The 22,338-nt window shown below is 35.5% G+C and overlaps 1 protein-coding gene across 1 annotated transcript in view; it reads left to right on the top strand.

Annotated features, from left to right (window-relative positions):
• LOC120345865 (uncharacterized) overlaps positions 1-17,695 on the top strand; it is a 51,897-nt gene extending 34,202 nt beyond the window's left edge. Inside the window, exons 12-13 of the mRNA XM_039415445.2 lie at positions 15,356-15,541; positions 16,134-17,695. Coding sequence (XP_039271379.2) covers positions 15,356-15,541; positions 16,134-16,175 — 228 coding nt within the window. The 3' untranslated portion in view covers positions 16,176-17,695. The remainder of the gene's footprint in view (positions 1-15,355; positions 15,542-16,133) is intronic.
• Positions 17,696-22,338: the final 4,643 nt, after the last annotated feature.

Below are 22,338 nucleotides of genomic sequence, written 5' to 3'. Positions count from 1 at the left end.
GCTTTATATAAGTATCACTGACAATGAAAGATACGTTTCAAGTTGCTATACTTTACTATAGTAAATTTTTATCTAATACCCATTTTTTTTTATAAAGTGTCATATCAGTTGTAAGGCAAACCGGCTGAAAACAAATCACTGTTGCAGTTGGGTAAATAATTAATAATCATAATGACGTATTACTCGTATGCATATAATGCAAAGATGCCAGCAAGAGTGAAGACAACTATTTCGAGTAATTCAAAAGTCTTGCAACATGATAACATAAATATATTTCTGTAGCGTTTTGTCTAACCGAAGTCGGACTTACTCAGACAATCTTTTTTTTCTACGTTCAAAATTTGTTGGTAGGATAGCAACAATCAAATTAATGAACTTGACGGTATTTTGATGTGTTATATATGGTGTTGTTATTTCCTATAACTCTCTATTTTACCACAATAAATCTGTTTTGCATTACTACTTCTATATCTATTTTCATCTAGAAATGTATAAGATTTTAGCAACTTCGAAGCATCATTCCTCAAACCAATTGATCGCACAGTAGAACACTTCCCTTTATATATAAATACATGTCTACGCGTGACTAATATTACTATCCTTTTTAAGAATTATACTCACAGAATATTTACTGTGCAGAGTTGAGCTTTGGTTTTCAACTCCAGACGAACATTCTTCGAAAAGTAGGATTGATATAAACCAAAAAGATGCAGTAAATATTCGGATATATACATTGCTGTTCGCGAACTATTTCTAAACCCGACTTCTTGCAGACTTTTCTTTTCGTGATATTCTATCTATTTTTATTCCTACATGTCGTCCGCTATTATTAATATTAACCTTTCCAAATTGTCGAAATACTGTTTCAGACCAGATCCCACGGCCGTCTTTTTTTCTATCTACAACCGCGTTCTTCAACCGCGGCTAAGTCCTGTACTTGAAGGGAACGTACAGACGTTATCCCTGATCCTAGTCCCATTACTAATTCATGAATGCTTTTATTTCGTATTCTCAAATTCATTAATAGTTTGTGTTGTTTTCGACAAGGGTGAGTGAATTTATGACCCAGGTGCGTTGTATTGTCTCAATCATCCTAATTGTAGACTTTACATATATAATATGCATGTTTTGTATCTCTCCCACCTCTGAAAAAAATCTCCAAGGTTCTACCCTAACGCATTTAAACCCTTCGCTATCGTTTCATGTCACTCGTAGTCAATGATAAATAAATCTTCCGTTTTATGATCTATGTTGCACTGTAGATGCGCTTAATATTATATGAGCGATGAAAACGATATATGATTGTGAACTAAGCAAAATTAGATTTCTATAATCTGGATTGCTTTAAATCAATATGAATTCACGTATATTACAAATTCGTGGTGGTAATGTATACGGACTATATACCTGTAATCACCTCATCTCGACAGTCGTTCGATATTACTAATGGTCGTTCCCACTTGACCTCTGATCCCAAATTCACTATTTGAAACTCTTGTACGATAACGTAGTCTTCAAAATTGGCGAGCCTTTTAAACTACGTTTCCTGCTAAATAGGACATAAACATGGTTTTTCATGAAGAAGGTGGTGGTCCACCGTGAAAATCATACTCTTCTGGAGCTTTAATACTAATTTATTCGGTTCATTTCATATGAAAATTGAGTGTAAGTAGATCTCCATACCGTGAGAAGAAGTTCGTAAACTTTGTCCTATTGAGGGCAACTTCAATCACGCGAAATGTTTCACTGTTAAATAAAGTACACTAACTTCGAAGAGGTTTATGCTATGGTGGATATGATTGGATAAACCCAATTCGGAATAAGATTGTGAAAACACCTTCTTAAACTGCATCGATATATGATACACAATCAATGTGATGGCCCCTACTCAAAACTCCCAATCCTAGTCCCATTCCAGTAATAATCGTGCGGTTTCTGCGGTTGTAACGCAAGAATTTCACAGTCGATTAGTCGGTTGAACTTGAAAAGTAGATAATTGAGTTTGTATTAGTCTGGCAATTCGAAAATAATTTTGACAAAGGCAAGAGAAATATTATGCCAAACCCCTCACACACACGAAAGTCAAACTATGATTCCGATTGCGAAACCTTTTAGATGAAAAATAAATTGGTCATAAATTAAATTTAGAATTTTCGTTAATACCAGGGTCCGCTGAATGTATTTGTTTATTTTCATAACTCATATGTGGGAAGATGTGGGAATTTTATTCAAACAAAATCGCGATTCATATTATGTTAATTCAGCTAATGAAAGTAATATTATAGCTGTAACATCAGTGTTAATTTATTGGCAAATGCCGAAATTTCGCTACAAAATATTTCCAAATTATTCAAAATTGATATTAATCACAATGCTCACTCATCCAATCCCACATACACTTGTTGATGCAGTACTACCTGTTAATATTACAAAATCAAAATTGTTCCGGTATTCAATTTTCTCGATTTAATTTAATTCATTATCATCGTGACTCATGCTATACATGCTCGGTATTTACACCCAATAATTCACAATCCGACGCTCCCTTGAACTTGAAATTTACGTACAACGTAAACGCCCTTTAACTGTTTTCTTTGACGATTACAGACCGAAAAATTGATTTGACGCCACTTTCATGTGCCGTATTGTATTGATGTATTTTAGGGATCGGTAAGTTGCGGTCGTTACAGTTTCAAGCTATGATTTCATGAGGAGTGATTTTTAACCGGTGTTCCGTGAAAGACCTTCAGGTGTTTCGCGTAAAATTATTGTATCACAAAACATTTTTTTGATTGACGCATTTTATAATAACCAGTCAATGAGCGCCTATTTCGATTGTAAATTAAAATGTTGCGGGAAATATGAGAAGGTTGTTTATGAATGGCGAAAGTTTGACTCTGAGAGATGTCTGAAATACTTCACTGTCCAACGCTAAACATGTGGTTTGTCTGAGCACTTATAAAAGGATACAAAGCAATCTACTAGTTACGATGGCTGTTCGATGGTTTGGCCCTCAGCGTCATAATTTTACTTTTTCGCCCTTTGCCATAAACGGTTGCGCGTCCCTGGTAGGATCTATTTAATTGATTTCTATGTTCCAATTTTTTTATCCGAGTCTCCACTTTCGAGTTCGCAACTTAGCATTGTGTTCAATATGGTATTATCCCAATAATACCAATTATTTAGGGTAGGCTGTATATTATAGGACATAGGTTCTGGGCCCCGTGAGAAAAGCCTGGGGTCTCCGCGAGCTATTCGTTCACTTATTAAAAAACTGACTTGGCTAATTTTGTAACTGTCCAAAGAGGCAATAACGGCATTGATAAAATTTGGCAATGGTAGCGTCGAAATGTGGTATCAAAGCGATAATTTAAATATGACATTATCTACAAGTTCCAATAGATAATGCCATATTTTATTTACCGCCTTGTTGCCACAATTAGACACTACTTTATTGATATGTTTGTCGAGTGTCAAATTTACAGCCTCAATATAATTCGTCTGTGAAATTTGGATTTATTTCTAGCTTATATTAAATACAAAGCAACGAATAAATCAGAGTCATTGAATAAAGTAATTTTAATTTACTCAGGTACATTGAACGGCAAATAATTTTTTAATTTAATTTTAATTTTTTTTTTTGTTGTTTGGTTTGTTTTTATTCTCATAAATTTATTGTGGAGCTCCGCAAATAATAGTCAACCTCTCCACGGGCTCCATAACGTCAAAAGTTTGACAACCCCTGGTACAGGATACCAATTAGAAATAGATAGCATTCATGAATACGTGAGCCTCTGCATGCGCTTCTATCTTTACTTTCTTCGACCAACCCCAGAATAATAATCTAATCGTCAACATCCGAAATGAATGTCAACATCGACCGCACTAACAATAAGGTGGTAGTTTCCTCAAAATATGGACGACTGACATTTTTCAGTAAGCATACTTATCTCAAAATTTCTAACGTTTTTCTCAATGTTCATTACCAAAAATTTGAAGGCATTTGATATTGTTAATGTCTATCACCATTGGCTTATTTATTGGGTACGAAGTGTACACAAGGATCGTTTTGCTAGACTGTTGTTGTTTGGATTTTTTCCATTTCACTGGTATAACTACATTTAGATGGCGATAATTTATTTTACCTTTCAACAAAACAGCCGATTCCACACCAGTAATGTAACGCTCTTGTAGAACTCTCAGCAAGAGTCATACTCCCGCCATTTTTATCGATTCGTTGCCATTCGCTGTGACCAATTAAAAACAACCATATTAAACTTTATTTATTAATTAATGCTACTCGACTGCTTGCTACTGCTTGTCGAATGCACGTGCCAGTTTCCAGGGACCAAAAAGTCATCCGTATTTCTAGACTTCTGCCGTTTGAAAAATGTCATTCACATCAGTCAATACCCACGTTCCCGAAGCTGGGAAGAATTCCTCCGAATTTTTACCTTTCTGGGGAAGTAATTTTTGTTTTGTATTTGCTGTAGTATTAGTGATATTTTTTAGTTCCTTATTATTACTATAATACTTACTAATGTCCACATTGTAACTGTACAAAAGGGGAAGTGCGACTGTCCCCTAACACTAGGTAAGATTCGATTAAATAACAAATAAAGTATTTTTTTGCGCTCCCGTAGTATGTGAACCAAGATGGCGGACACAGGAACCAGGTGTACCAGGCAGGGTTCGGCCATAATTTTATTCCAATTTTCCTTATTTCAGCCAAGTGACTCCCGTAGTATTTGTACCTGAAATTATGGGCACACATACTACGTTCCGGTGTCCGCCATCTTGGTTTACATACTACGGGAATACCCTTTTTATGCATAGAATGGTAGGAACGAAGAGTTACAAAATAGGCGAGGGGAAGAATTGAACGAAAAAGGTTGGGAACCACTGCTGTATGTATACTATTATTGAACAAAATGGATGTGTGATTCAACAATAATAAATAAATTAATTTAGATTAAGAATCAAAATGAGGAATGATTGCGTAGGTTAATGAGGTATATATAACTAATCGTGTATTTAACTATTGGATTTATCTTACCACATGGAAAACGCTAATGAGAGGAAATAATACCATTATAGGAAAATGATGGATTAAATTAGTTTAGTCAACAATGCCAAAAACAATTGATTTTTTAGACCTGTTAACTAGGGCTAGGCATTTCAAATCGTTTAGTAAATTATTCAAATCGATTCTGACGAGAATTTCGAATCGCAGCCATCTTGTTGTTTTTTTGTCCAATAAAGGTCAAGTTGAATTCCTCATTTTTTTTTATTCAAGCCACATTTTCCAAATACAATTCTGACATGATTGTTTTCTTCCGAGTGAGTTATTGATGAAACATGTTTCTCATTGTGTGTGAACGCGCAGCGAACTGTCTGAGTGATAGATTACATGTTTTCAGTAATTTACGTGGCTGGAGAACTCATTGCAGTGAAAAATCATATACAATTACATATCTTCCAGGTATTCGAGATTCGATTCGAAAAAAATATTCGATTAGATTCTGAAATGATCAGATATTCGAAAATGCCCAGCCTTAGTTATAACCCAATATTATCAACCAATGCCCTTATAACCACAACGCAATTGCGCCCACGATTTTCACAGAATTCAACAAATATTAGTTGTTATCATTTCAAATTACAAAAGATCTGTGATTTAATTGTGAATATACTTACATAACCTATGCGAGTGTCGGTGAACTCGAAAAGAGGAATAAAAAAAAGTCTAAATTGGATTACTTCGAAACATTTTACAATAAAACTAAACCTTTAAAAAAATGTAACTTAATGGCGTTAATTTTATGCCCATGAAATAAATTTGTCACGGAAATAATAGATTAATTATCTTCAAAGCTTCAAAGACGAATGGAATGATTTATTCAGCAACCTAATAATAGTCTTAACACAGAAAATATTATTTCAATATCTTCCTTGAAAATGGTACAATTTTGTTGTTGTCCAATTACTAAAGGTTATATTCTAGGTTGGTTACTGCTTCGGCTTTTTCTGTTTATTTTCTTAGGTTACTGTTAATACTATAACTAGATATAGATAGGGCCATAGCGTGAGCCAATCAGAATAAGGGATGAAAGGTCAGAAAATTAGTGGCGATGTAGTACACAGTAAAGTCATCCTTATTGTCGATCACAGTTTTCATATTATACTTCAGTACTTCTCAACCGGTGGGGCGCGCCCCAAAGGGGGGGCGTAGACCATTTTTTGAGGGGGCGTGAGGCGCGCCTTATTTGTTTTTATAACTTTTCATTTATTTCATCATTTATGTTCCATCCACGTATTTTCAACGTGTTTTTGAATAAAACATACTTTCGTCTTGCTATCTGTTATTTGTAGTTTTTTGTCAGCTAGTTATTCTTGAGGTGGGGCTCGAGACTTGGACAAATTCTAAAAAGGGGACTTTAAAAGTTCGAGAACCACTGTTATAGATAATGTATTAACTTGATTCTTCATGATTATGCGTGTATAATAGGAGTGCGTATGCGGTATAGAAACAGATACCCGAATTACGGACTATTCACGATGAAACTTGAACTCTTATGCGTCGAAGAATGATAAATTTCCAATTTAAAACGTAATTTTTGTTTTGTACTGGACTTTTTTTTCAAATATATTTTCCACTTTCTGCACTTGTTTCTAGTTGACCCATTTTATTGATTAAATCAGGGTGCAGTTCTTTCTTGTCATCAGAGCTTACTGATCGTGACATATGGTGTCAAGTCATCCGCAAAGGATAAATTATATAATATTAATAAGCGATATTCATTTTCCTCGCGTATTCAATTATGCAAATTTTATTTTCCCTCGTGGATTGATAGCCTGGGATTTATCTCCCTGCGTGATACGTCGATATTCTATTATTGTAATCATATTTATTATCCTATTTATATTTCTTCCGTATTAATTCATTCTCGCGCTTGGTCGCATTTTTCGTCTCTTATCGGTAAAAAATTATCGAATCGTGAACGTATATGGTCCATGAAGGGAAATCTCCATCTGCTAAAATCTCTTCATAGTTTATCAAAGTCTCCCGTGTAGAATTTATTTGCGTGCGTGCCAGTCTCGCCATATGCACGCACGTAACGTTTAGTTTACGTCTTATAAATAATTAATGACGTTTTTCACGGAAGTTGGATTCCCAAGATGCAAAATGTTTGGCGGCATTTTCTAATACGGCCATATTATCTAAAGATCTCTTATAGCGCCGAAATGGCATTATAGTAGGGTATTTTTTGTCTTAAATGTGATTAAAAATAGCTCGAAGAATTTGCCCCTATACTTCACAACAAGCCACCTTTGGTATCAGGCTGTCGACCCCGCCCTTTTACGCTTGAAATGTATAAAGTTTACGTTTATTCAACCTTAAACTTTTTGCTCTGAAATTTTTCTGTTTGCTGGATATCGATTGCGCGATCCGTCTTTTCCCCTCTAATGTGTGGTGTGGTTAGATCTTTCCGGAATCTTTTTCATTTGCAATTACGAGCTCTTCCATGTTTATCATCGTTTCACACCAATTTCGATTTTTGTGACATTTCCATTTGTGTACTTATTAGCGCGCCTGAGATCAGCGACTCATTTCCCACTAGACTCATTTTCTTGGAAAAGTTTTTCAACTTTATCAGCGTTTAAAATTACGTCTTTGAACTGAAATAGGTTCAAACAAAAGAGGGCCTTTAGTCAACTCGTAACAATTGCTGTCGGATTCCTTGCTATTTTATTGGACTTTGTATTGCATTTTTACGACGCTTTTTATACGCGTTTCACTCTGAACAAGGTTCTATAACAGCAGCCTTTGCCATTTAAGGAGCTGCTTTATTTTGAAGGGATAGTGTCGGCGCATTCTCCTACCCAATTGATTGCACCCTACAGATGTGGCTGTGGACGTGGGATTTGAACTCGGGACATTTAACTTGTGATGACAAAATAACCAAGTACAGCCCCTTAAAAATTAATAGCTGCTACAATTCCATTGTTTGCTTTGCAATGGGTTTAAAATGATAACATTATGTTTCTCTGGTTATGGTAAATCGTCCGTTATAATGAAATATAAATATTTCATATATGTTGATTTTAAACAAATAATATCTTTGAAAATGATTATTTTATTGGTAAAATTAGGTATAAGTTTTACCACCTTGTATGTTGCGAAGTGAGATCCTATAAATAAAACGCCTTTTCTTTTCTGTCACAATACATATGCATGTCAAAAATATCTTCCGCGTGGTAAATTTGCATACTACGTTTTAATACTATATGTATAATTTCAGGATTAGTATGCTTCATCTTCTTTTTATCTAAAATATCCTCTTTCGTTTAATTTATATTTGATATTTTTTTTATTTTGTCACAACATCTAGGAGAGATGAATATACACATCCAAGCGGTATGGGATTAAATATTAATGCGACGCGATAAAAAGTTCCACACGCAAATTTAGCAAAACAGAAAATTCAAGTAGACGCGTTGCAAAAAAATTGAAAAACTCCGTCGAATGCGATTGCTATCAGTCGCATCGCACGCATAAATAAATCATTCTAAGAAGTTTATTGGAGCGCACAACCTACAATTTCACGTCGAAAGAGAAGGCCAATCCCCCACCATCGTACTTGATAGCCATCACAGACATTTGCAATCGTCTCGAAGATCTTTGCGTCTCACATGCATCGATTTTGCTCACGGTGATGAGCATAACGTTGCCTCAGCTCAAAATAAAATGGGATGTATATATTTAAATAACTCTTTGTTTTCATGGCTACTTGTAATCTGAAAAAATTTGAACCAATTTTTCATTACTTCAAAAATACAAACACTAAAACATTTGTAATCTGTCATTTATCCCCACTAATCCCTTAATTATAGCATACATAATACACTTGTCGCCTAATTTTTGATAAGGCATATCTGATAATCAAGTTTCGCACATAAGATTCGGATTTTATTCTAGTTTACAAATAGCATTCGAAATTTGAACAACTTTTGGTTACATTATACATTTCGTCTGATACAGAATATGAATTTTACAATCACGATTGATATCAGTTTCAAGACTCTTAGTATGCCTCAGTCATCAGAAACTTTGTTCACGTGTATGTTCCGTACTAACCTTTTTGATGGTTTGAAAAAACAGAATTGGTTGTAACTTTTAAACTGACAGCACCAAATATGACTAAAATGAATTATAAACTAAATTAACGATATTCAAAATAAAATATATATATTTGCTAATAATACAGATTCTTGAAATTGCTGTTTTCAGTTAATCCCACAAATATTGCAGCAAAAACATTATTTATGCCACAGTTCTGCAACTGAGCGGGTGATATAAATATTTGCAGTCGAAGATTTGTAGCAGCCTTTCAAATGCGGACGACCCTAAACAACGATGGGACTTGTTTATCAATGAATATGAGAAACCTTTCATACCATACTTTGTGCAATATTTATTTCATACTTTGGATCGCATTCATTTTACGTTACATTATCAAATGTCAGTTATAACGAGATGTAACGCTTTATACAAATTCGGCTTTTAAAATATATCTCCAGGGAGTTTGACGCAGAGCGCGCTGAGAGGACGCAAGCCTATTACCGTGCGTATAAATAAACGCGTGCGTACTTACGCAGCCGTGAAAACTTAATAAAATTCGGATAACGCGAAATCGACACCCTATTTAGCGATGCTAATTTTAAACTTCCGTCTTCCACGGGTATTATAAGCTTGACTTGTTTTAGAATAAAATTACATAGCGATAATATCATACATTACCACAATATTATAGATGATGTTTACGCTAAAGGGAAATAATATATGGAAGTGAAAATTTATCGATTACCTGTTGAAATGTTGCAGTTTTTCTTTTGGACGTTATCTTTTTCACGCAATGTACTCTTTTCCCGTCTTAGTCGCGGCTGCTGTGTTTTTGAGAATGATTGTAATCACCAAATAATTTTGGCCACCTGTTTATCTAGTCCTGGATCTCTAAATCAGGGATAAATTTACCCTGTGCGAGTAAATTTCGGTTCAGATGAGAATTTCGAATCGCCGCCATCTCGCTTGTTTGTCCACGAAAGATCGAGGTGAATCTCTGAATATTTTTATTGAAGCCATATTTTCCAAATCCAATTCTAAAATATGACTCGTTTCTTCCTAAAGAGTTATTGATGGAATAAGTTTTTTATTGCGTGTGAACGCTCAGCGATCTGTCTGAGTGATAGATTCTATGGTTTCTGTAATTTATGGGTATGGATGACCCATTACAGCAGGGGGGTGTGCAACATTTTTGTCGGTGGGCCAAATAACCAACTTCACCTTCAGGCATCTGGCTGGGCCACACACAAAAAATTGTTTTTCCGTGTACACAACAAATTGAAAAAATTCAAGACTAATTAAAAGACAAAACGAATTGAAAAGTTAAAATTGCAGTATCAAAGGCACCGGACGAAACGGCCAAAGATTTGACGCAATGACAAGTGTGAAAAACACGTATTTTACACTTGTGAGCGCCTTTTTAAACAAACTGTAAGATTAGGATTTTATGTATGGTGCGGAGGGCCACACCCAATGGCTTCTCAGGCCGGTTTGCGACCCGCGGGTCGCCTGTTGCATACAGTAATAAAATCACATATAATTAAATACTTGTTATCATAATTGTAACAAAGACTGTGTGGGTAAAAGTTTTGCATTTTTGGTATCTGGATTCTTATTTTCAATTTCCCGAAGACAATACCCTTTCAGAAATGTTCAAAAGAAATTAAAAAAGGCTGTCTAAATTAGACCATCGCAAAGTTGGGAGCAGATGTCATTATTACCTTTTTGCACCCAGAATCGGGTTGAACTATTGACAACTAGCCCGGAACTACTCTAATGCGTGCGTGTATTGTTTTCATCCGAATATTGGAGTATTGCCCTACTCACATTACACCTCAGCTTTTTAACCATTTGTTTGAATGCCACAATCTGCAAAAAAACGGCAAAAACCAAATTTATTTTTTTTTTACTGAATGACTTGCGTTTTCCCGAAGTATGATGTCACTGACAGCGATACGTTATATTACCGAATACAGACACATTCATGCTGGGGTATTCAATATGTGCAATAAAATTTTAATGACTTGTTTTTCTTCTCTTGGTTTGGCGGTAGAGACATCACGACAGATTTATTCAGATCTATCCTATCACCGTCTTCAGTTTGCGATTAGGGCTGGGCATTTTCGAATACCTGATGATTTCAGAATCGAATCGAATAATTTTTTCGAATCGAATCGAATCTCGAATACTTGGAACATTTACAATTGTATGTACCTTTCCTATTGTATTGGTTCCTCCAGACACATAAATTACTGGAAACGTAAAATACATCACTCAGACAGATTGCTGAGTGTTCAAACACCATGAAAAACACGTTTTCATCAATACCTCACTACAGAAAAGGGTCTCATGTCAGGATTCCGTTGAAAAAATATGTCTTTTTTTACCTCGACCATTGGCGGCAAGGAAAAAAACAAGATGGCGGCGATTCGAAATTTCGCTCTGAACCGATTCGAATAATTTACTATTCGATTCCAAACGCCCAGCCCTAATTACGATCAGTTAATTCCTGAAAATGTATGGAACTTTTGTACAAAGCCCCGTCACTAATGAAAAATGTGAGATTCAAGGTAAACACCCTCGCCATGTTTTGGAGTAAAATTACCCAGTTAGGATTCGAAATAATTTGAATATCCAGCGCAATCTGCATTCCTAACCCTAACTGGATAAATATGAATTTTATTTGGAGGGTTTGGTGGGGGCTTTGTACAAAATATCCGAAATCAGTTCAACTGTCACAAGTTCACAACAACCTTAATACTTTATCGTATGGATGTTTATCATATTACTAATGGTATACAGTTATCTCATTTGGGTAAAATGTCTTTCACTTACGAAGTACGTGCGTATGTTATGAATTTCCAGATCGTATTAATATATTAAAGGGATAAATATGAGTGACTGAAAATATATAATTCAGAGGGTCTGATCCATCGCCAATATTAATAAAGCGAAGAATAAGAATTCATAAGAAAAACAAGTATATATCAAAATATAATTCAACGAAAACCGCTTTATAAATGATATTACGAAGAAAATATATATTTGAGCTATTACAAGCGGAGTAATTTAAATGCAATTTAGGTTTATTTAGACGCAAATGTGTGTCTTGTTGTTACCTGCCACGTCAGACGAATTCCCTTCAATAGAAACCACAAAATATAGGAAAAGGATCATAGTGATTATGCGAAATAGTAATTCATTTCGATTTGCATATTACTCTGTCGTTGTGTGGAATGTTATTCAATACGTGTAAAATTCATGGTCTTTCCGATTATTTATGTATCCTAGGATTTCAATAATTGCACAGGTTTTTTAAAATGTGCTACATGTAAAATTACCGCCATAGAACCCTTGCGCGACCCCTTTTTTCGTAAAATGTGTAAAACTTTATTTGTATATTATGCAAGTAGTAGTCTTGCGTCAAAAGGATTTTAAAACGTGATAAACGTGCATATATTATCTATTGAATTTTATCCTTTTCGTTCGAATATAGTCTAAAATGAGAAATTGCGACATAAGTAAGTTATCTTAAGTGATTCAAGAGTCTTGCTAAACACTTAACTGTTACGTTTCGTCTGACCAAGGTTTCGTAATCTCGACAAAAAAGTTTTCGATTATATAAATAACTCCACCCAACCTCAAATGTCAAAAATATTTTACTTTGTGGCTTGCACCTGACAGGAGACTAAAAATTCACAGTTTAAAATATTGATTCTGTTTTCGGCGTTGCATATTTCAGTCCAGTCATAAGCACGCCCGAAATCACGTTGACACACGTACAATAACATGTTTGTGTGATGTTCTGAAGTTGGCCTACTGTTGCTACTGTGTCAGTTTTTGATGAAAACTGACTGACGCATTACGTGTTCCCAAAATAGGTTCGCGGGTAAACAACTTGCGCTTTTAGTTCATTTTTTTTTTAGAGTTTTCAGTAAACTTTTCACGTTGAGTGCGTATTAAGTAATATTTAAAACGCGGATAATCTAATCACAAGCGAAGTTTCCTATAATCGAGATTGAACAACTCAATACCGCCCCTGGTGTATCTGCATACTGAAACAGCAGTGTGAGAGTCGATGACGAGAGATATTGTGCTTTAACCTGCGAGTCTGTTCTCTTGTTTGTCGTGATCAAATTATCTTTGTTAATAAGTATATTGGTAGCTTTTGTTAGATCAACTTCTTTAGACAGTACAAGGTGTAGTGAGTATTGGCTGTCTGAAGATAGTAGAGATTAATCAAACGGAAGCTCACGAGTTTGCTGCTGTTGTGCGTTAATACATATTTCGCTCATTTTGGTAAAAAATCATTTTAAACCAGGGGTGTGCAAAGTGCGGCCCGCGGGCCAAATGCGACCCGCAAAGGAAAATAGTGCGGCCCGCAGAGGCAACTGGAGAGCAGTGCAAAAAAAATTAATATATATTGAAAGATACAAAAGCTAAATGAGTTTTCGTTCCAGCCTATCAGTTAATTTTGTATCAATCTAACCTAGAATAGGATTTGACAGCAAATAATTTGGAAATGAATCTTGGCGTATTTTACTGAAAACATCTCAACCAAGATAACTTTCCACATTTGAAAAAAGTCATGGCTTCAAATATGTCACTTTTCGGTAACGTATATTTTTCTAAAATGGGCGTCATATCGAATTGCTAGCAATTCCATTTAATCAAATTTGGATAAAAGTAGTCAGAAGAATCCAGCAGCAAATTTCTGACTGAATTCGTTTAAATTTGGTATGACAATATATATATTTTAATTACAGTTTTGAGAAATTTATGCGTTTAACTCATCATTTCTGCAAGGACCCCAAATGATGACATGAGATCAATAACAAAAAGACACCATTTTGTGCCTGCAACTAATAGAAAGCCTGTGTCAAATGAAGGTGCGACCCGCAGTTTCACCCAGTTATTGATATTTGGCCCGCCTGCGAAGAAGGTTGCACACCCCTGTTTTAAACAATAAAAATGCATGTTGTGTGATGGCAAAGACATGTACATAAGGCATGACTGAACAATCGATTAGTTTCTTAGTATTCTGAAAAAAATTTGTTTTGGATTTTGTATAGAAGTAATTTCTATGTACCATGTAATAAATTGTACGCACTTTCGAATGGCTCATTGTTAGTGATGAATATATGGTATTATTCATTTGAATGATTTTCTCCATGGAGGACCATTGTATTGTCGACGACAGCGGAGTTGCTTTTTATGGCAGCTATAAAAGATATATATTGCTAATCAAGCACGGTGTTTTATGTATTGACTTGTTCTTTTAAATGTTTCAAGTCTAAATAAACAATTAAGATAGCACAATCTCTTTCCACAAAATAGCAAGTATATTTGTATGCTTTCGTCTCCAACTTCTTCAGACAACACGAGATATAACTTAATCAAACAGCAAAGAAGTTAGACTATGATCTAACATAAGCTTACAAATATAATTGCTATTTCGTCGAAAGAGATTATGCTATTCTCAATTATTGGACACCTAGTGGACATAACGATCGTTTCAATATTATGTTGGTCTTGTTGTTGTTGTTGTTCTTTGACACTTTTTGGACATCTAGTGGAAAATCTAAAAACCGCTTTTCTCCTTCATTACTGGACCGATTGCTTCGAAATTTTTACCGGTTAAAGATGAAATTTTTCTCCAGAAGGCTATTTTTATTCATTTCGAATATTTCTGTTAGCTCTGTGAGATTTGTTTTTGTTTGCTATGACGTCATTAAACGTTCTGCGGACATTGGACGCCATTTTGTGTCCTACTGTACTGCTTCGCTCGGTGTGAATATATTTGTAGACTGTGATCTGACGGCACGGTAAACCGTACTGTACTGCGAACAGACGTGTCCCTATATTTGGGCGTAGCTCTCTTGTCTTAATATTACCATCTCGTTCAAGCATCCTTGTTACAACTGACACATACGTCTTTGAAGTAGGAAGTAAACAAGGAGAAAGGATTCGTAGTTCAGTACACAATACACCAGTACACTCTTAATAAACAATGGTAATAAATATGCCCACATCTGCAAGTTAGTTTTTTGTACCATACACTCAGCTCCATAACCCGCAGCAAAACCTACTATACTAATCTACTAGTAGAACTACTTACTATTCTTTCTGCTTTGAGTTCGGGGATAGCGATTTTGCCTTGAGTTAACGTGCATATAAGCGTAATACGGTGCAACTATAAATATATAACAGTACTATCATTATTTATTCCAGAAATGGTCAAATGTGCAGATACTTCTCGGTAAAACAGGGCGTGAAGGCTTGAAACGAAGAATCGGTCAATTGACCGTAACAGATGTTAACAATGCTACTGCAACGAAAGCAAAGTCACTGATGGGAGAAATTGATTTGGAAATGATTCGTGATGTCAGTGCTGGAGCTGCGACGTTTTACGTATGGGTGAGGCGGATTGTAAAAACTAACAGTTGAAAAGTTTTTTTTTCTGCAAATATCGTGTAATGTAGTTGGTTGTACATGGTTCCAATCATTTCCAGTCATTATAAAAGCGCCCTGCATATCGAGGGCTATTGTACTACTGCCACGTAAACAAAGTATTTAATTTTAGGGCAGACACACATGGTGTGTACTGCAAATCAAGTGTTAATATTTTCTATGAATACTTGTTCTTTTAAGAGTTTCAAATGCCATGTATGAAGTTTTGTTATGAAGATATTCAGTACTGTACGACTTAATTAGAAGCACGAACCCCTCCCCCCAGCCTTTTGTTTAGACTTTATTTAAAAGTTATCCATATTTCTCACGAAGCGGTAACCGACGAGCGATACATGACATTCTCAATGTTGTTCGAAGTTGGCACCTCACACAGGTCAATTAGTTACGATAGATAGCATGTTTCTTATTGGGAACAAAATATTCTCTTTTTCCGGAAAAGGGCTAATTATGGGAAGATCCGTATTGAAATTAGTGAAAGATTATTATTCATATGTAGATTTTTCAGGCTGATTTTAACCAATATTTTATATTTTTACAGGTGGAAGGAATGGTGGAAGAAGTTTTAAGCACATCGTCGTAATTCCTACTTATGCCATTATTATGTCATAATTAATTCTTCACTTATCTGCAATTTTTTTGACATGCTTTATTCTTGACCAAATTATTATGAATCAAGTTTTTGTAGGAATTCTATTTTTAACTGTTTGTTAAACTATAAAATAACCGGCCTTTTTATTCCAATGAATGTTTTTTTCTTGGCACAGAAAATTTTTTCTTATATTGTACCATTGCAAACAATTGTAATGCTTAGTTTGGGACAGTTTTCACGAATTTACACCTTTGAAAGCACCATTATGTTTTAGAGAATTCAGTTTTGACTGGAAAATCCGTACAATTACAATTACCTCAGTTGTCGCCTTCGAGGCCGTTTTCAATTACCGCAGCTAAGCTATAACTAATCCGAATTATTAATTCCTCAGTTTTGTGCGCATAACTCTAAATGACAAATGGAACCTAAAGCTATGAAAAGAAATGGTTACAACCTTAACAGCAATTGTAATATTATGAAATAGGGATTTCACTGCCCATTGGCACTGGACTCTTCATCAGCATCATGCCTAAAATTTTAAATTCATTGTGGTTGTTCAAAGTTTAATTTTACAACAAGGACACTCTTGACTAATTTGCTCCATCTAGCGCCAAAGACTTGAAAAGCTTTGATGACACAAATACTTTAAAGTACCAATAAGCGTTCGTTACCCAGGATGCTAAGTGGATTTAGCGTCTGTTAATATGTTAAACTAACTAATACACCTATATATATATTATATATATATATTCTGTGAGTTTACCTGTGAACATCAACAGCTCGTTTAGATATATATTTTTTTCATAATTCGCCCTTTTTAATTGTGCATTATTAGCTTAATAGCAGTGTTTTTTATATAATTTACCTACATGCTTGCAGTACCACTCATTTCACTATAGTTGTTTTATTTTTGTAATGTTTCACTGTCACCTCGCTCATGTTTTCGTGAACTGAGCTCGATGGGTAAATATACTGTATTTGAATTTTTCATTACCCCTGCGACATGTAAATGCATATTTTTTCGTTTCATCGTCACCCCATACCCGAACAATATTCTCCCCGGGTCCTGTATTTTCACTATGTGCCGTTGCTAGCTGTATGAAAATCGAAACGCAAATATATGTGTTTTTTTGTTCAAGTTTTTTTTCTGTATGCTCAAACTGTGATTTAATGCTTCGAACACAAACAAAGTATGTGTAGTAAATGCAATGTAATTCCATGTTGTGGTCGATTATGTAAATAATTTCTCGGCACGAGGTGTGTTGTGATAGTGTTGCACGTGGGTCGTAAACATCTGACATGTATAGGTATCTTCTTGCGTGTATAAAACTGTTTTCTTATTGGACACGAAATGTACATATTGATCGTTTTGTCATTATGTTGTTGTTGAACATCTCAATATAAGTATTTCTTTCCTTGTTTCTGCTCGCTTTTCTCATTAACTAATGGACCAATTGCTTTGAAATTTTTAGTGGTGAAAATTGTTGTTGTCGCTAGAAGGCTATTACATTTATTTATTTCACACATTTCTGTGGGCTATTTCTGTGGGCTCTATGGGATGCGTTTCGGCGTTACCGCGTTCGCTGCTATCTGGTGGTCAGGCCAAGTTGTAAATACTGCAGTATAAACAGTACCAGTATCTAATGTGAAGGTTAGCATACCCGTACTATTTCGTTATGGCGTTCTTGTCCATTCATTTGAGCATAGCTCTCTTGTAATCAACATCATATAGGCCCTATAGGGGTGTGTTAGTATCCTCTTAGAGTCTAAAGCAGGGGTCCCCAACCTTTTCGAAGCCGAGAGCTACTTTTTGGGTACAGATTAAGCTACGGGCTACCAGTTCAATGTACACTTCTAAAAAAATCAGTTGCTCGATTAAGCTTCAATTATTGATATAATTACTGGTATTTAGTGAAGTATAGACATTAATAAACTTTAGGATTCTTCAGGAAATCAAACGATTATCACAGCGTTGCAAATAAATTTCTATCAATAACACTTGTATTTCAAAACTGAGTGTTTTCAAATTGATTTTCAACACTCTGCACATGTCTAAGATAAAATGGACTTAACAGTTGTACTATCAAATGTTGCAGAGTATTATACTCCGACGTGTAACTTGACACTATAACTCTGAGCAAGTCTTGTAGATTTTCATCAGTGAGGCGTGTTCCATGTTTGTTCCTGGTGGAGTGAGTCGCGGCGCTATGGCCCATCGTGTTAAGCGTTAGGTTCGCAGGTTAGAATCCCATGCGGGGATAGTTATGTGCGAAAGGATTGCTGGACTCCTCGCCGCCGTAGGATGGTTCATGCAGCCGCTGGTCGGTTAAGGCTTCCTTCGCCATCAAGTCCAGGCTTCCGGAAACAAATTCATCGCGAAAATGGTGGATTTTTCTTTGGAATCAATAATTGTATTATTACTGCTACGCTAACCAACGGACAAGAAAAAGCGCGGGTTCGGGGGAAGTGATCTCAGTGTGATGTCATAATTGGAAGAGTGTTAATTGACCCGTCACATTACTGAGGTCAAATAAAAATAAGGTTGATGGTTACAATAATTTCTAGTTCCCATATAAGTGTGTAAGTCCCATATAAATTCCTATATATACTAATATAGCAGAACAAAATTTAATTGATGTAGCTTACTTATAAGAGCCGTTATTAAGCTTAGTTTGGAACAGACCTGCGGGAGACTCATATGGTCTTCGCGGGCGACTTGGTGCCCGCGGGCAACGCGTTGTTGATCCCTGGTCTAAATAGTTTCGACCCTATAAAAAAGGAAAAGCCTGTCCTATTTTGCTTGGTTCATGATTTCATTTTAAGGTGTTTTATACTTTCTAATCAATCCAAAATAAGGTGTTCAATCTATGTATGATTGCCTGCACATTGGCTGAAGAGGGGGGATACGTTGACCCATCGTCTGATTGACTATGGCCGAAATTGCTAACCTGTGGTATTATTATCAGTAAACCAGAAGAAAAATCCTAACAACAACACCATAATAACAAAACTATCCATATTAATAGGTTTATTCAGAATCGATAATCAACATAAAGGCGATACGTAAAAACATGATTGAGGATGTCTGAAGAACAAACAAAACCTTTCACCAAGTTTAACACGAGCGGGTACCTTTTTTCCGGGTAGCTGTGAAATGGAACGAAAGGAAAAAAATCCACTCACTCTCCGAAGTCCGAAAGTATAGGAAGGTATTTATCTTATAGAAATTAATCTAAATCATTTATCAATATGACTAACTGGAAGGGAACGCTCAGATTGTCGAATTGCCCTGCCAAATAGTAACCACGCTTTAGAATTTAGATCACTGTGGGGTTGAGCACGCGCTTAAGCCATTGGCCGAAATGTTTCCAAATCGTTCAGGTTTTTATGGATATGATAAATTAAAATAATTGTACGGGTGCACTCTAATATACAATATTAAGGTATTGCTAGACGTGAATACTTAGCCTTTTGACGCCTTGTAAATCGTGTCGTACATATAACATGAAATAAAGCCAGCTACGTCAATTACAGGGAAAATTTGAGAATGACTCAAAACAGTTTCGTTAAGTCCTCGCATACCAAGTTGTATGTCCCTCTGAGATTAAGCGCGAATAGAGCTAACAAAATCTTCTAATATCTTTCCAAACCACACGCTGTGAAAGATAATTGACTGAATTGCTTTGAGTATGCCCGCGACTCTAGAAAGTGGAAACACTGCACTTTTGACATCGCCATTTACACGCCAAGTAATGCGGATTTTTACATTTCTATACAAGGATGTAGATTTTCAATTAAGTATCGAACAACTGTAAACAAAAGGATGAAACCTTGGAAACTGCAGTTATCATCGAAAACTTGTGCAAGCTATTAATAACCACGCGAAAAAGACAAAAATCAACGCAGGTCTTGTAACGTTAAATCCCCGTCATTGTTGATGAAAATAATACGATATTCGTGCGCATTGAACCACGTTCTTTCGCTTTGTTCGCTTTTTCGTAGGTTGGCAACAAAGCGATCTAAAGGTCATTTTTCACGGGCTATGGGTCCGGATTATAAGTTTGTCGATTTGTACCTAACAATTTTCATTGCGAAGTTAGAACTTGATTGTTGAACGAATTTAGGCATAGATTGAATCACAGAAGTCTAAGGAAATAGCATCCACGTTAAGTTTAAGCAGATTGATATTGCTGTCATGGTGCATGAGGCCTGAAGCAATCAGACTGGTGATTAATATACTGTTCGAAGAATAAACGGCAGTTGGTTTCAAGTTCGCTTTTATTTATAGCAATCAGTGGACAGTGTAACGATAAATTTATTTTATACCTAATGCGCTATTGTAAGCCTGGGGGACGAGAGAACGGCGACATTTTTAGTTTCCCGCTGTTAATCAGATTACGGGTTGTTATCAAACACGTCAAGTTTCCTCTCGCGCGTTGCTTGCATGGGGTGTTATGACGTCATAAGAAAATAAAATGCACTAGATGCGAAAGGCGGAAACGGTGTTTATTTACACGTGTCGATAGGTCAAATTTTGTTCAATTGTAACTACGCTGTAATTATAACTTTCTTCAGTGAGTTTCATATTTATGAAATGTGGTAAAAAAAGGGCAGAGCGTAACGCATTTACATTATTTGAGCTTACCATCGGTATATATTGTTTATTTTACCGTACAACGAAAATGAATCAGCGAATAGTTATTCGGCCTTCAATTAAATGAGTTCAGTGAGTTCTACCATCAACAGATTTAAGTGTGTGAAACTCGATTAGAACAAACAACTTCATACCCATTAAACACAGGTTAATTTTCACATTCAACGATGTGTGTTTTTGCTGTTCTTGTTGGCTACGGGTGGTTGCCTCATGAGATATGTTTTTGTAAGCAGATATCCTTATTCGTGTGTGTTCATAGGAATGTAACTAATCAGTCAAGCGCATGAGACTATCCCTCTAAACTGGTTTCTTGGATCTTGATGTTACACAGTCAACATTTCTTCAACATTTTTGGTTGACTGGTAAAGTAAGGTGTCTGTCGTTTCCAGTTAAAATAAAACCATAAGTAGATATGTTTTTGTTCTTGTATTTTCATAATAATGCTTCAAAACCTGACATTCACCATTTTCCGATTTGGGCAACGAAAACTGAAAATAGCGGAAATTAAGATTTTGTTATCAATTCCCACATACGTTTCCTTTGACAATAAAAAGCTCGGAGGTGTGGCATGATAGTCCATTGACGATATAATTATATTTCTAAATTTCTCTTCATAAAAAGGGGATCTACATTTGACAAAACGCTCTGTTGTTTATTAGAAATCAATTATATTAAATTAATTTTATCCCCTTCCACTAGCTATATCGTATACTTGATTATAAAAATGAAATAAAACATTTTACAACTTTTTGGAATAATTACGAGAGATCTATATAAAAGTATGTAATCGCTTTTCTTTTATATGTAAAAAGGTCAGATTAGTAGCATTCGCACGGTGTTAAACATGTCATCATCATGTTTACAAATTTCTAAAATCAAATGTAAAATTGTTTTAATCGCCACATACAACGCCTTTGAGACATTTCGTATAATACTGGAAAACAAAAAGGTAGAAAACCTAGCACAACAAATAATAATGTCCTTCTCGTATCACGATTGTGTACACCGAAAACTAGCGCCCAGTGTAAGAAAAAAAGAACAGTATTAAACAGACATTCGATAGTAATTTCGATACTTGCTGACTACATTATAGAAATTTTATTTATTTCGCAAATTCGTACCATGCCAGAAGCAAGTGGACGACGAAACGACTTTATTATTGCAATCCACCACAATTTTAGACAAATATGTTCAGAAATTGACTAGTCACTAGATCATTTATTTCGAAGTACAGGTAAATTCAATGTTTTCCTTAGCACTCAACCGTTGTCGTGCATGGCAGCATGAAGTAATAATATAATACAGTAAAAAAAGTCTAGTCACAGATTAAGATAATAATACCATATCGCAATGTCACGAACAAACGAACACACAACGATAAAATTCTTGACACGGATTGAGACGTCATCGACCAGACTATTGATTTGTTGAAGTTCACAGTTCATTTGTTCCCAATTCAACGTTTTGACTGCTTCAACTTCGATTATAACGCGCACAAAA

The sequence above is a fragment of the Styela clava genome, chromosome 8, assembly GCF_964204865.1.
Source record: "Styela clava chromosome 8, kaStyClav1.hap1.2, whole genome shotgun sequence".
In the NCBI taxonomy this organism is placed as follows: domain Eukaryota; kingdom Metazoa; phylum Chordata; class Ascidiacea; order Stolidobranchia; family Styelidae; genus Styela; species Styela clava.
Note: the sequence above shows the minus strand (reverse complement) of the source record. Positions and strands in the feature narration are given on the sequence as shown.